The sequence below is a fragment of the Aegilops tauschii genome, chromosome 3 (assembly GCF_002575655.3).
Source record: "Aegilops tauschii subsp. strangulata cultivar AL8/78 chromosome 3, Aet v6.0, whole genome shotgun sequence".
In the NCBI taxonomy this organism is placed as follows: domain Eukaryota; kingdom Viridiplantae; phylum Streptophyta; class Magnoliopsida; order Poales; family Poaceae; genus Aegilops; species Aegilops tauschii.
In genome coordinates this window covers 629311024-629326099 of record NC_053037.3, presented here as the reverse complement: position 1 = coordinate 629326099, position 15076 = coordinate 629311024, and the positions used below count along the sequence as shown (strand labels likewise).

Here is a 15076-nt window from a genome sequence, read left to right as displayed (position 1 = left end):
TAACAAATATCAAGAATTATTCACGTTTTCACTTGTTCAGGAGTTTCAAAATTGTTCGCAAGTTTCAGAAAGAAAATTGTGTTTTCGAATTTTGTTCAGGAGTGTCAAAATATGTCTGTTTCCAATTCTTTTTGGTATTTTGAAAAAAATTCCCGTTTAAAAAACTTGTTCATGAGTTTAAAAAATGTTCTTGTATTTAAAAACTGTGATAGTTTTAAAATTTTTGTTCACATACTAAGAAAGTGATTGCGTTTCACAGAACATTCCTTATTTGTTTTGAAAAAAATTGCTTTCAAAATTCCTAAACTAATTGGGATCTGCGCATCGTGTTGGTTCTTTGTGTTTGATTCTATTATATGATCAGATATGACTTCTATCTCAGCTTGTAGTAACACGTTGTGTATAGCATTCGATCATGTGTTAGAATCCCCGTGACAACAAATATTTTTTTGAGCTACAATGCGCGTTCGATGTCGGCCGCTATCTTCATGGGCCGGCCCAATCGAAGACCGCCTGTGCGAAACGACGACTCTTAACCACAGAGAGCAGCATATAGGAGGTCCCAGACAAAATAGGCCGAATATGCGCTTTGTGGGCTCTTTGGATGACCGATCAATGGCTCTATAAGCTACTGCACCGAACATATTTGATCGCTCCACCGCCTCCGTAGTCTCCTCACACTCCGAAATAATCCAGAAAAATACAAGCACTAACATCAAGTCTATGACTTGAATTCCTGGTGGTCTTGAACTCTCGATCCACCACAAAGAACCTAATCATCTGAGGTAGGCTCAGTTTGCTGTGTGCATGATGTGTTGGGTCCCTAAGTAACCAACAAATAATGTTACTTTCCTATTGTAGCGGTTGTGTAAGCCTATTGGCATTTGTGTTCCTCCTGCGTGAACCGGCACTACGCGTTGCGACAAAGTCTCCGTTTGTTGCACTGTCCGACGATAGATAATGCAGCCTCGTTTAACACGACAAGCGTATATAGCTGTACTTCTTATGTTAGATGCAAGTTGCCAGATGTTGACAAGAATGCTCCTGTCGGCATTGCCAATGGATAATTATCTTAGTTGATCTCGGGCCAGGTCAAGTCCAATTAGAACCCATGCTCATTTTATTCCTAGCTACTATATATTGTATTGCGAGTTTGATTGAGGACGATCATTTACTGCATTATTTCAAAGGTGAGTCAGATCAATCATTTGCAAGGTGGTTCGATCGCTGCTTTCAGTTGGTCTCTCAAGTCTCAAGTCGTCTCATCTAATTCTAAACGGAGCTGCATGAGCTATCACTATAACGTCATATCACTTGTGTAATTGCAATGCATCATCTTCGGCAAGTTGCAGGATGTTAATCCTAAAGGCCCAGTCGGCATTGCTATGTACACTGTATCTTTGTTGTTTTCTGCTTCATTTATCTTAATTAGTGCCAGGTTGGTACTTGTTTCTAAAGAATAAGTCAAGCATATGCAAAGTGGGTTGTATCAGGTTAATTGTCTCAGCTCATCCTATTTGTTCGAACAGCCATATCATGTGATGAATAGATTATTACCTTTCCCCTCACAAAAAATGGATTTGGAGGCTCAATCTCACGTAACTTCAAGTTTCATGCATATGAGTAAAATATTTTTTTAGTAGCTCCGATGCTATCTTCGTGAGGCTGGTCATAGTGGGGAGTATGGGTCCATAGAAATATCCATGTGGCGTCCTCACTCGATCATGTTCTTCAGTACAAAGATCACACGAGCTGCCCTACATGATTGTGATCCATCAAATGTAATTCTTGCGTGTTTGTTGTGGTGTGATGAATCAACGCTTTATGATCAAATTACTTATAGATAGAGAGTAGAGAGTCATGACTATCCTCATTCCACCGCAGCAGAGGAGGTCCAGAATAGGTGTGGACCTATGTTTTTTTTGCGGGGTAGTGTGGGCCTATGTTTGACCTTATCTACACACTACATAGGTTGCTGACAACCCCTCAAAAAACATAGGGTGCTGACATACTATGTACCATCTCCTTGATTTTTATTCCGGAAAGATCAGGGACCATAGCGCAACTAACTGATCGGCTGGTGATAATTCTAGAAAGCTGGGGTGTGGATGAGTAGCGAGACAGAAAGTTTCGACGATAATTCTACGAAGTTGGGGTTTGAATGTGTAACCTTGCAAATATAAAATCTGTGCATTAATTGCTAGTTGTGAAGTCTTTGGCTGGCTCACCAAATATAGCTGCATACACCGAATCGTAGTAAACAGAGCTTCTTCGTTGCATCATCAGCTAAACGTTTGAATAGACATATATAGCTGAATAGACATATATAGCTGCATACACTGAACAAGATAGTCTTGTTTGCTGTCGAAAATTTCGTCTGTACTGGAACGCGAGAGATGCTCTCACGACGAGAGCATCAATGCATCATCACATGCTACCTGTAAAATGAAGGACAGCCAGATATTGAAATGTGGAATTATACAAGATAGTCTATATGCTGTTTACAAAAAGGAAAAAGTGTTCGTAAGACTCTAGGACTTAGAATGAATTGCAGACAAAGTATTAGCTTGGCGGTTTGGCCTAAAATCCACAGTTTCTGTTCATATTAAGTTAGGCTAGGAATTTTGTGGCTATTCTTCTATGTTTTACAGTGTCGCTGCCTCCTCCAAATGTGATTGCGGTCCTAACGGCTCTAGCTAGCACACAAAATGGCTCATCCAAGAAAGCAACAGCTATATTGGCTGGAGCATAAGACGGAGAAGAAGAGGAGTGATAGGGGGATGTAGGCCCTTTTTCTCTTTCTTCTTGTTGTTGCCTCTTTAGTTGCGAGTAATCCCTTACTTTTCACACCTTGGTCGGTAATCCTTGCCGAACTAAGCTCCTAGTTGCCTCTGGTACATGTTGTATTTGCTCCCTTCTTATTAATAACAGCCGGCATGCTGAATCTTTCAAAAAAATGTTTTTTCACACACATAAGAAATCGAATGACTCCACTAAACTAATGAGACAAACTCATCATCTTCTGCCATGTGTCTTGCAAGAATTCGAATGATTCCATCAAAACTTATTTGAGACATCAACAAGAGAGTCCACATTAATTCTTACTCCCTCTGTAAAGAAATATAAGACCGTTTAGATCACTACTTTAGTGTTCTAAACGCTCTTATATTTGTTTACGGAGGGAGTACAAGATAATATAGAAAAAAATAAATTCTATAAATTCTCAAAATAATTGGAAAGATCTGACCTTTATTTTGTTAGGCTCCAATTATTAGTAGCCATTAGATATTTTTTTTATTAAAAAAACCACCTATACCAGGAAAATACAAAAAGTAAACATATATACACTAGGATAAATATTCAAAAAAGGCGATTAGTGATTTGCGGCTACAAATAAGTGGATGTATCAGTATTCATTTTTTATGATTTTTTTTCTATCTGATTAGTAATTCCACGTCTATCTCTTCTCTATCTCTATACTAAAAAAATACCTATGGTTATCGTCAAGGTCGAGCAAATAGAGATAGAGGACATAGAGGGAGAAAATTGTGGCTAACAAGTGGGACCAATGCTGTGAAGTCACTTTATTTTGCCGGGAGGCGCTATTTGGCTCTCAGCAAATTATTTGTCGAATGCCCGATGGTTGGTTCTCGGCAAAGTTTTGATTGTCTGAGAGATGTATGCTGGGTACTCTTTGTCGAGAAAAATCTCGGCAAAGACGTTGCCGAGTTTTTTGGCCCTTTGCGAGTGTTTCCGGCACTCAGTGTAGGGTGTAGTTCAGTAGTGGGTATGTGGTGATTTGATCTAGAGTTCAAAAAGCCAACAGTCAATTCCTTGCAGTTAAGGCCTTGCTTATTCTTGTCCCCGCTGTTACGCTTCCTGTTGTCTTTCCCATGTTCATGAACCGCTCCTTGTCTTCTTTTTCTCTTGCCTACACCAACCAACCATCAGAGAGAGAGAGAGAGAGAGAGAGAGAGAGAGAGAGAGAGAGAGAGAGAGAGAGAGAGAGAGAGAGAGAGAGAGAGTAAAACAAATTAAAGCATCTAGGGGAAACTTATCACACGGCTTTGCTTTGATGCGCATGCCGCACTGGTCGGCTACCAGCACGCATACACACACACACACACAGATATGCTTTGCTGGGATGCTTTGTTGAGAGAGGGAGGGAAGGACTTGATGCTTTGATATCTGTGATCATTTTATGCTATATATATATGCTAAAGTAAGGTAAAGCAAGCTAAGAAGTAAAGTAAGGTAAAGCAAGCCCAGGCTAGGACGGAGGGAGTACATACACTCTCCCTATATACCTGCAACACAACTCCTCCTGCACACAACCACCAACGCCTCCCGATTCACTCTCCCACTTCTTGCACTCGCAGCCATCTTCCAGAAAAGCAAAAAAAAAAAAAAAAAAAAAAAAAAAAAAAAAAACAGAGACAGAGAAAGAGAGAGCGCGCATACCATGGCATAGTTACTACTAGCTAGTTAACCATCCTCCGAAAAAAGCAGTTAATCATAGCTGTAATGGAGGGCGGCGCCATCAGGTGGGCGCAATGGGTGGTGGGGAAGGCGCTGAGCCCGCTATCCGACGGCCTGGTGGAGGCTTGGGCGGCCACCAAGGACCTCCACCCCAACATCAAGGCCCTCAAGATGGAATGCACAGGCCATACTCCACACTGCCGGCACAAGGGAGATCCACAACCCCGCTCTCTCGGAGCTACTTCAGATGTTGCGGGGCTTGGGATACCTCGCAGACGATGTCCTGGACGAGCTCGACTACTTCCGCATCCAGGACGAGCTCGACCGCACCTTCGAGACCGTCCACGACCTCGGATGCGTTCGCAACCTCGTCCACGACGCTCGCCACGTGGCCTCTGCAGCCGCCAGGCAGCTCTCGTGCGCCTCTGCTCGTGATTCCACCAACCGCGTCGAGGGGGAGTCCTGCAGGTGTGTGCGTCGGCTGGCTTCCCGTGCCCATACCACCGCCCATGCTGCAGGTGCCGCCGCCAAGCAGCTCTGGTGTGCATCGTGCTCGTCTAATTCTCGGGGGTCCGATGAGGAGTCTGATGGCGAGTCTGGCAAGGAGTCCTGTAAGTGTGTGCGCATCCTCGCCTCCCGTGCTCATACCACAACATATGCCTTCGGTAAACGATTCCTCTGCTCTTCTTTTCTACCTGTTCGTGAACATAATGATAGAAAGCAAGCCTGTAGTCCTACAAAACCAAAGTTGAAATTTGATAGGGTGGACGTCTCTACAAGAATGAAATATATCACAGATGAGCTAAAGCCCATGTGTGCTAAGGTCTCTACCATTCTTAGTCTAGAGTTATCGAGCTCTACCCATGACATTAGTAATGTTGCCTCTACAAGTAGACCCATAACCACTTCACAAGCTTTAGATCCTACATTATATGGGAGGGAACCCCAGAAGAACACCATTATCCAGGACATTATAATGGGTGGAGATCTCACCGTTATTCCTATAGTTGGTCCCGGGGTATAGGGAAAACAACTCTCACTCAGTACATATACAATAGTAAAGAAGTGCAAGATCATTTCGAAATAAGAGTCTGGGTGTGTGTATGTTTCGACTTTAGTGTGTATAGGTTGACACAAGAGATTGTGTGCTCCATCCCTAAAGCAGAAGGTGAACAAAACGATAGAAAAGATAACGAGGTACAAAACTTGGACCAACTTCAGAAATTAATTGAAAGAAGGCTGAAAAATAAAAGATTTCTACTTGTTTTAGATGATATATGGAAATATGGTAATGAAGATGAGTGGAAAAGATTCATAGTTCCCTTTAAAAAACAGCGAGGAAACGGTGATACAGTTCTAGTCACAACCCGATTCGTCGAAGTAGCTGAAATGATTAGGAGAGGAGATAAACTGTTCGAACTAGAAGGTTTGGAGCCGAAAGAATATTGGAGCCTTTTCCTAGCATGTGTTTTTGATGAATTTGATCAACAATATAATTTGGACTTGATGAAAATCGGGGAAAAGATTGTCGAAAAATTGAAGGGTTCTCCCCTTGCAGCAAAAACTGTGGGTAGATTGTTGAGGGAAAAACTAACTGTAGATCATTGGACAAAAGTTCTTGAAAGTAAAGAATGGGAATCACAGACCAGTGATCATGATATCATGCCCGCGCTGAGGCTTAGCTATGACTACCTCCCTTTTCACCTGAAACAATGCTTTTCCTCTTGTGCATTATTTCCTGAAGATTACAAGTTTGACTGTGAGGAGCTAATTCACTTCTGGATAAGACTAGATATTTTACTCCTAGGTCAGAGAACCCAAAGAGTTGAAGATATAGGACATAACAACTTGAATGACTTGGTTAATTATGGATTTTTCAAAAAAGAAACAGATGATTCAGGTACACACTATGTTATGCATGATCTGCTACATGATTTAGCCTTGAAGGTTTCCTCACAAGAATGTCTACATATAGCTTTTTCTAGTCCAAGACATTTAGAAATTGCACCATCTGTCTACCATTTGTCCATTAGTATGAGTGATTCGGCTGATAGTAAGGATGGAGTTGCGGGGAAAAAATTTAGGGGAGACTTGGATAAAATAAGGAACATACTGAATTTTGAGAACTTGCGCACTTTGATGTTGTTTGGAATATATGATGCAAGCTTTGTTCGTATATTCAGTGATTTATTCAAAGATGCAAAATCGTTGCGCGTTGTATATTTGTCAACAATGTACTACCCTGTGGAGTCTCTATTGCACAACATCTGAAAGCTTGTCCATCTTCGCTATCTACGGCTTTTGTCAATGTTTGGTAGTTATCAAAGTGTACCAATGTTTGTCAAGATTTTATCATTTAAGGGTGCTAGACATAAGACAGTGGTATGATGATCGTAGTCTGCTTGCAGATATGGCTAACCTTGTAAAATTGCGCCATTTCCTTGTCGAAACTTATAAATTCCATTCGAATATTTGTAATGTGGGAAAACTACATAACTTACAAGAACTACAGAGTTTTGAAGTTAGGAGAGGAAGGAGTGGTTTTGAACTGAGGGAGCTGGGGAAACTAGAGGAGCTAGGAGGATCACTTGCCATCTATAATCTTGAGAAAGCATTAGTAAATGAGGCACATGAGGCAAAACTATTATACAAAAACCGCTTGCAGAAATTAACACTAAGTTGGGAGGAAGGCCGATCTAATGTGAGTCCTGACTTAGAAGATAAAGTACTCGAAAGCCTACGGCCACATAGCAATCTTCATGAGCTATGCATTGATGGGCATGGAGGCCTTACTTGCCCTACATGGCTGGGTACAAATATGTCCACCAAAGGTGTGGAGGGTCTCATCCTAAAGCACACAAATTGGGAATTCCTTCCACCCCTTGGAGAGCTATATCTGATTCGTGAGTCTGGAGAAGAGTATTTAGGTTGCATCACAGGCACATTCTTTCGTAACTTGAAAATGCTAAAACTCATTGGGTTGCCAAGATTTAGTAGATGGGCAGCAAATGAAGTTTGCCCTTGGTACTTCTCACTTCTTGAAGTACTCGTTGTGAAGGGTTGTGCTGAACTAACTGAGTTGCCGTTCTCATCTAATACTAGTTGCTACCCCTCGAAAAGAGATTTGAATTTGACTTGGTTTCCTAGGCTAAAAAGGATTAAAATTGTGGATTGCCCAAAACTTCGGTCGCTGCCTCCTATTCCTTGTAGTCACACTTTCTGCTCTGTTAGACTACAGGGACTTGTAGGACGAGGTCTGAAGGTGTTAGATTACTCACACGAATCAAGCGATTTGAACATAGAAGGAAGTGATGCTCTGCATAGCCTAGATGAGACGGTCTTGGTGGTTCCATAATTTAACCCAACTACAAAGTTTGTATATTAAAAATTGCCCACCGCTGGCTGAGAAAGACTTTCAAATGCTAACCTCGTTGAAGAACCTCGAAATAGATGGTTCAAGCATTATGTTAGCAAGAAGCGACGCCATATGGCAGCTTCCAGTTAACATCTTAGTGATACGGTGGTGGCGTGGTAGCTGGAAGGAACTGACACGTCTACTGGCTCATCTCCCTGAGCTCTCTTGCTTGTGTATAGTTCTGTGTGAGATGTTAACAGGGTTGGGCGTGGAGGCCCATCACGTGCAGCAACAAACGGCAGCATCTTCTGCTGTTCAATTGCAGCAGGATACGTATGGAACAGCAGATCAACAACAAGAAATAGCGCAGGAGGTCGTCGCTGTGGAAGAAAAAGAAGGAGAAGAAGACGAAGAAGAAGATGACGATGGGCTGCTGCTCTTACCGTCCCATCTCTCCTACTCTATCCAGGAGTTGAGGATCAACCATTGTCGAGAACTTGTCCTGACTGCCCTCAAGAGTAGCCGCGGGACAGGAGGAGGTCTGCAATCCATGGGCTCCCTCAGGAGAATACAAGTAGTAGATTCCTGTCGTCCTACAAGGCCTCCTCGGATCTCTCTTCCTGTTGCCCTTTCCCGTCCTCTCTGCAATCCCTCATCCTTGGAGGTCGTATGGAGGGCATTGAGACGCTGGCTCCCCTCTCCAACCTCACTTCTCTTGAGAAGTTAAGCATTTGGGAATTGGGGGATGATTTTAGGTGCGACGGCCTGTTGCCTCTCCTTACCGAGGGCCAGCTGAACACATTACAAGTCCGCAACACCCCGGTTTTTTTTGCTGGCATTCAGGGTCCCGCTCCTGCTCCCGCACAGGCGGTCTCCAAACTGCAGAAACTCGATACGGACGACATCGCACAAGTCCTTGCTGCGCCCATCTGCGGCCTCCTCTCTTCCTCCCTCACCGAATTATACTTTTGTAATGACAACGAGGTGGAGCGCTTAAGCAAGGAGCAAGAGGAAGCTCTTTCTCTCCTCACATCCCTCCAGGACCTCCAATTTGTGTGCTGCAGCAAGCTGCGGTGCCTCCCCGCAGGGCTGCACAAGCTCACCAACCTCAAGAGATTGAATATCACTCTCTGTCCAGCCATGAGGTCACTGCCAAAGAATGGCCTCCCCACCTCGCTGCAAGAGTTCGATGTCCACGGTTGCGGAAATGAGAAGCTAAAACAGCGATGCAGACGGTTAATGGGGAGCATCCCATTAATCAGCCTATAGAATAATCCAAGGTAATTAACAAGCACTTCCTTGCTACTTTCTTTTGCTTGGCATACCTCGTCGTTACCTTTTAATCTTCATACTATGTGATTCCATCTCTACTGCACAGGGCTCCTCCTCCTTGGGAGTTGTACATTCTTCTAGCCTTGTAGGACTGTTAATGGGAATCCATGCATACGAAGATGTGTGGTATCTTCTTCATGTACATAAATCTGGTAAGTACGTCACACAAAGAAATATTTGCTCATAGAATGCATTTGGAACTCTTTTTTTTTTTGCGTTTTTTTGCAATGATGCATTGGAATTTTTTACCCCCCCCCCCCCTAAAGAAATATTTGAAGAAATCATGCATGTAATCCTCGGAATGAAATTACATAGTTTCTTTCTTCACCTTCTGGATGAATTCTGTGATGTATTCAACATTTTTTTTCGATTTTTGTGCAGGTTTGTATGCTTGTAACCGTAGCCTTCTGTATATACACTTCACATTAACACTTCCGTCGTGACTTCTGAAGACTTGGTGCTCTAGATGTTACTGAAAGGTTTGCACTCCTGCTTACTAAGTTCCTGAATTGACACTAATTTTGAGATACTAGGACACTGCATGGTTTTTAGCTTTCACATCTCATTTCTCATTTATCTTTTCAAATCTTACTGATTTAACTTTGCAAAAAATACCATGCAGTCTTGGGTATACTTACTCCAACAGATGTAAATTAATGCTAGTCTTTTCCTGCCTTGCTGCTTAGTAAGTAAATCAACTTACCAGAATTTTTGGTAGTACTAGTTGGCATCACTATTTTTGACCCATTTTAATTTTGATACATATTAAGGAATTACCTTTGTTAACTTTGGCATCCCCTTCCCTGGTCCAGGTAACATTATCAGAATTACAAGTTTTAGAGTGGTTGGGCTTTTTTAGAACCGTTCGTTGATGTCGATCTAACGGCAGACAAATACGAAGTACTGGGTAGTACTCCGATGAAAGTACGCGAAAGTACTAAAACGAGTGGGGCCGGTAGTCGTGACAAGGTGGGGACGCGTTTTAATATAGGGGCAGTTTAGTCCTAGGAAAATTTGCACGCGCCGCCCCTCTCGTCGAATGCAAAACCGCCGCCATGGTGCTACACCTTCCACAATTACTCATCGACGGCCATCTCCGCCCTCTCCTCCAAGTCCACCGCAGTCATCTCCTCCTTCTCGCCGCTGCAACTTCTCTCCACTCAGGCAACCCCCCCACCCACCCCCACCCCCTCTTCCATCGAAGCAAGAATCGGCAGATCGAGCTGATGGCCGGCGGCGAGAACACCGACTTCGTGCAGATCGCCGGCGGCGACCAGGTCAAGTTGGCCAGGTTGAGGGAGATCCGTTCTTGGTTTGACAACACAAGGCAGATGAGCTGGACGGCAATGGCCACTCTCAAGAATTTGACGAAGAAGGAGAGGGCAAAGCTTTGCCCCCCGCCCGCACAACCGATTCACAAGATCGAGATCCTCCTCTGGGCGATGGAGCAGGCCAATTCGTCCAGCAAGTGGACCAGGCGGAGGTGGTGGGCGTTCAGATCCAGGGTAGAGCATCCACTGGATCAGGAACCCACCGTGCACGAGGTGCCGTTGCAGATTGTGCAGCCTCCAACCGAGTCATCGGAGACTCCGAAGCACAAGATGAGGAGGACAGTGGTCGCGACCTCGCTTCCCCGCCGTTCTCCACGCTTCCCTCGCCGCTCTCCTCGTCTGAACGGCGGCGGTAGCTATGTTTAGAGTAAGCTTCCCCACTCCTCATCTTCCTACTGCTCGTGCTTACATCGTGGTGATACTGATCGTAATAGCTCAGAGAGGGAATGCTATATGGCATTTTAATCTCAATGAATTGCATGAATATTTGAGTACATGGATTTGGAGGATGATTATGATGTATGTGAACCCTAGGCATCATATGAACCCTAGGAAAAATTAGTAATGTTCTAGTGGTAGACACTGAAATATTTCGGTACACACCGGTAGGCACTGAAATATTTCGGTACTGCCCTAGGCAAAATTTGTAATGTTGTAATGGTGGACACTGAAATATTTTGGTACACACCGGTAGGCACTGAAATATTTCGGTACTGCCCTAGGCAAAATTTGTAATGTTGTAGTGGTGGACACTGAAATATTTTGGTACACACCGGTAGGCACTGAAATATTTCGGTACTGCCCTAGGAAAAATTTGTAATGTTGTAGTGGTGGACACTGAAATATTTTGGCACACACCGATAGGCACTGAAATATTTCGGTACTGCCCTAGGCAAAATTTGTAATGTTGTAGTGGTAGACACTGAAATATTTCGGTACACACCGGTAGGCAATGAAATATTTCGTTACTACAATTTCAGTACACACCGATGCACACTGAATAATTTCACTACTGCAGTTTCAGTACACACCGGTACACACTGAAATATTTCAGTACTGCAAATTCTATACAAAGTTAGCATTTTGTCATTTATTTGTGAATTAATCCATGCATCATATGGCCTAACTTTGTACATGAGTTTGGGTCAATTTCATGTCTATTTATTGTTAAATTATTGTCATGCCATGAAACACAAGACAAGTCACTGACCCAAGCTTGCAAAGATGCCATATCAATGTTGCTGATATGAATATGCATGTTTTCACCAAGTCTTGTGTCTGAATTAAAACTGAGCATTTTTTCTTGATGGTATCCATGGATCTAGAACTCCTATGAATTTGCTCATGTTGGATGTTTTGTTCTCCATCATTTGTACTAGCATTCCGTGCGATTAGATGCCATGACAAGACCCCTGGCAAATTTATTTTCTTGCCTCCAACATCCCATGTGTGTTTTGCAGGAAAAAACCTGGAGTTCACCAGGCTGGCTGAAGTTGTGAGGCTGGGAGGCTGATGGTGCTGCTACTGGCTGATCCTTCTTCTTTCAGCTTTTGTTCGTCCTTTCTCAAGCCGTTGGACCAGGGCTACTTCCCTATGTGCTGTTAATGTATTAAGTAGTTCCTTCGAATTTGTAGTATTAGTTAGTTTGAATGTGGAAGTACCTTAATTTTTAGGAACGAAATGTTGCTTTGTATGACCAAGGGTTTGATACCTTAATCTTTGGATAATTAATTATGTGAACTGTTGGATGTGGCGCACAACGAAACGCCTCTACCATTGATACTAGTTCAACATGTCGGTCCAATTAGAGACCAGCCAGTACCATATAGAACAGTTAGCATTTCATACTACAACCTGGCACGTACAAAACATCACACAGTGGAATAATCCCAGCGAGTAGACCATTAATTACCGAAAACATCACAACATGTCAGAAGTGTTTTAAGCATTTTATCGTTGCAAAAACCTTAGAAATCCATACAGAAAAAACCGCTTTATTTTTCTAAGCACATCCCTAAGCACCTTGCATTGTACAAGGTCTTAGAGACCAGCCTCTACCATATATAACAGTTACCATGTCACACTACAGCCTATAAAACATCACACAGTGGAATAATCATAGCTAGTAGAGCATTAGTTACCAGTTAATAATAGTTGCAATCCATCACAAGCAATAGTACCTAGATATGAGTAGATATAGGTACGGTAATACACGACAAGTACTCGCAAACAAGAGCTAACATAACAAGTTCATTTCACATTGATACATGGCCCACCCCAGTTCTAAATGAGGTGGATGGTGATCATCATCCTCAAGTCATGGCGACGGGTGTTCGCAACAGTGAGTAGGATGGCCTGTCCTACCCGAAGATTCTTGGCACGAAGGAACTTCTTCCACCCTGCCCTGCTCAAGACAGTGCGACCGTCCGTGTCCACTGCATAGGCACAGCTGGTGATGGAGCCCGTTCTGGTAAGGCGTAGTCCAGCAGCCATGCCTTCTTCGTCCGGGTCGATGCCACAACTATCAAGTAACCTCTTAGGTAATTTCTGAAAACAGTTGACATGATATATGATCATGTCACGTGCAATTATCAACAAAGCATACACTTCAAGACAGATATATCATTGGATTCAACACTGAGCATATATATCATCACATCACTACACTATACGCCAAGCATCAAATTACTACAGTAATTAGGCATATCATTAGATTACTGCGTACACTAAGCATATCATCGCATATTACTACACTACATGCATGTCATAAAATTCTTCACTAAATGAATTCTAAACTAGGCCTCTCATCACAGTACTACAACATGCATATCATATGAACTACTACACTAACTAAGCATGCATATCATGTAATTACCACACTAAGTAACATACCATGATATGCCGTTTAACATTCGTCCTTGTGAGGCGGGTCACGAATGGCTTCCCTAGGTAGTCTTCACGTAGCGGAAGCATGTCCCAGAGGTTGCCGATTTCCTCGTCGCCCAGTCTGAGTCCTTGGGCATACAGGTATTCAACAAGTGGGTTCTCATCATCATCTGAATCGTCATCATCTGAATCAGCACCATCTTCCTGCTCATGAACTTCATCCTCACTATCCGGAATCAATTTAGATAGATAACAGAAATCCTGGGCCTATCTCTTCTGAAGGAGAAGCTGATCAATTCACTCCCACTAAGACGCATGCGGGCGATGAAACGATCCCAATCATCTCCTCCTATCTGGGTTATCTTTCGCCCCTTCTCGACCTGCATAGTGTATGGGCCCCCAAGAGCGTCGAAGGTCACGGTGTCTCCGATGAGCTCATTGAATGCCAATCTCACATTGCATGGTACGATCTGTGTAATATAAAAACAAATAACAGACACAATACATTAGTGAAAATAGCAAAAAAAAAGAATGTACTGTCAGAAGGTTCATATAAATTGTTACCGCTGCAACAACAAAAGAAGGCTGGAAGTAGATGCCGAACAGCATGGCAGTAGAAAGGCTGGTCCGGCACCGTGAGTTGCAGCGTCCACATGGTGCTTCCTCCATTCTACACAGAACATGTTGAACTCTAAGTTGAATTGTACATAGTACAATACAAAGATCATACATATAATAAATCATAGTGCCTATACTGGCAATGGCCAATCAATCTATTTACTATCATCTACCTAATAAAGCAATGCCAATGACAATGGCAATGCCCGTCTCATCTAAACCTGGGAATAGTTCGGCATCCAAACTAAAACCAGTCCAATCCACGGCACACATCAAAACCAAACCAATCCAGATATTTTCATTTAGAATCTAGACCAAACCGAACTATACATGCTCGTCATCCAACCCAGTCCAAACCATTTTCAACTTTTGGATTGAATCCAAAGGTTCAAACCATGGACAAAGCCATATGCGAGGGCACGTCATGAATCTAGATCAGACATGGCGTCAAAGCTCGAGAGAGCCGACGAGCTCCGGCCGGCAACAGCCAATCGGCTCAGATCCGGCTCCGTAGGGAGACGCGGTTGGGGAAGGGAAGAAGAGGGGAGATCTCACGTACTTGCCGGAGTTGGCGGCGGCCGCGCACCGGCAGCGAAGAGAGGGGTCATCGGGAGATGGCGGCGGCACTGGTCGAGAAGGGGAGAAAGAAAGATGTGGAGTGGTCGAGACGGGGAGAAAGAAAAATGTGGTACATGTGGTGGCGCGGTTGTGTGGATGACAAGGGGACCCACTTGTGAGACCGATAGCAATTGATGGCAAACCGCAGGAGGTGCACGACCGCGTGCACGACCGCCATGTCCCCACGTGGAATGGGGACGGCCGGGTGGGTGTGTCAAGTCAAATCGGCACCCGCGGCTTCTCGGTAACTCCAAGAGGCAGGAGCAGTGCATTTCTTCCCCAAATCGGGTAGAAAACCCTCTTCCTCTCCCGAACCTAACCACCCTCTCTTCCTTCCTCACCACCTCACCACCCTCTCCTCCTTCCTCACCACCCTCCTCCCTTCCTACGCCTCCCTCCTCCTGTCTTCGACCAACGATGAAACGCGGGCGTGAAGATGCGGCGGACGAGCCGGAGG

General features: G+C 43.8%; 1 protein-coding gene and 1 pseudogene across 1 annotated transcript; one reads left to right on the top strand and one right to left on the bottom strand.

Annotated features, from left to right (window-relative positions):
• The first annotated feature begins 4117 nt into the window (after nt 1-4117).
• LOC109732586 (putative disease resistance RPP13-like protein 1) lies at nt 4118-12245 on the top strand (annotated as a pseudogene).
• An 882-nt stretch (nt 12246-13127) lies between these two features.
• Nucleotides 13128-14620, bottom strand: LOC123497770 (uncharacterized). Its single transcript, XM_045234490.2, has 3 exons — nt 14561-14620; nt 13948-14053; nt 13128-13853 (listed from the first exon to the last, which is right to left on the bottom strand). The coding sequence occupies exons 2-3, from the start codon at nt 14050-14052 to the stop codon at nt 13620-13622; spliced, it is 339 nt and encodes a 112-aa protein (XP_045090425.1). The 5' UTR covers nt 14053; nt 14561-14620; the 3' UTR covers nt 13128-13619.
• Nucleotides 14621-15076: the final 456 nt, after the last annotated feature.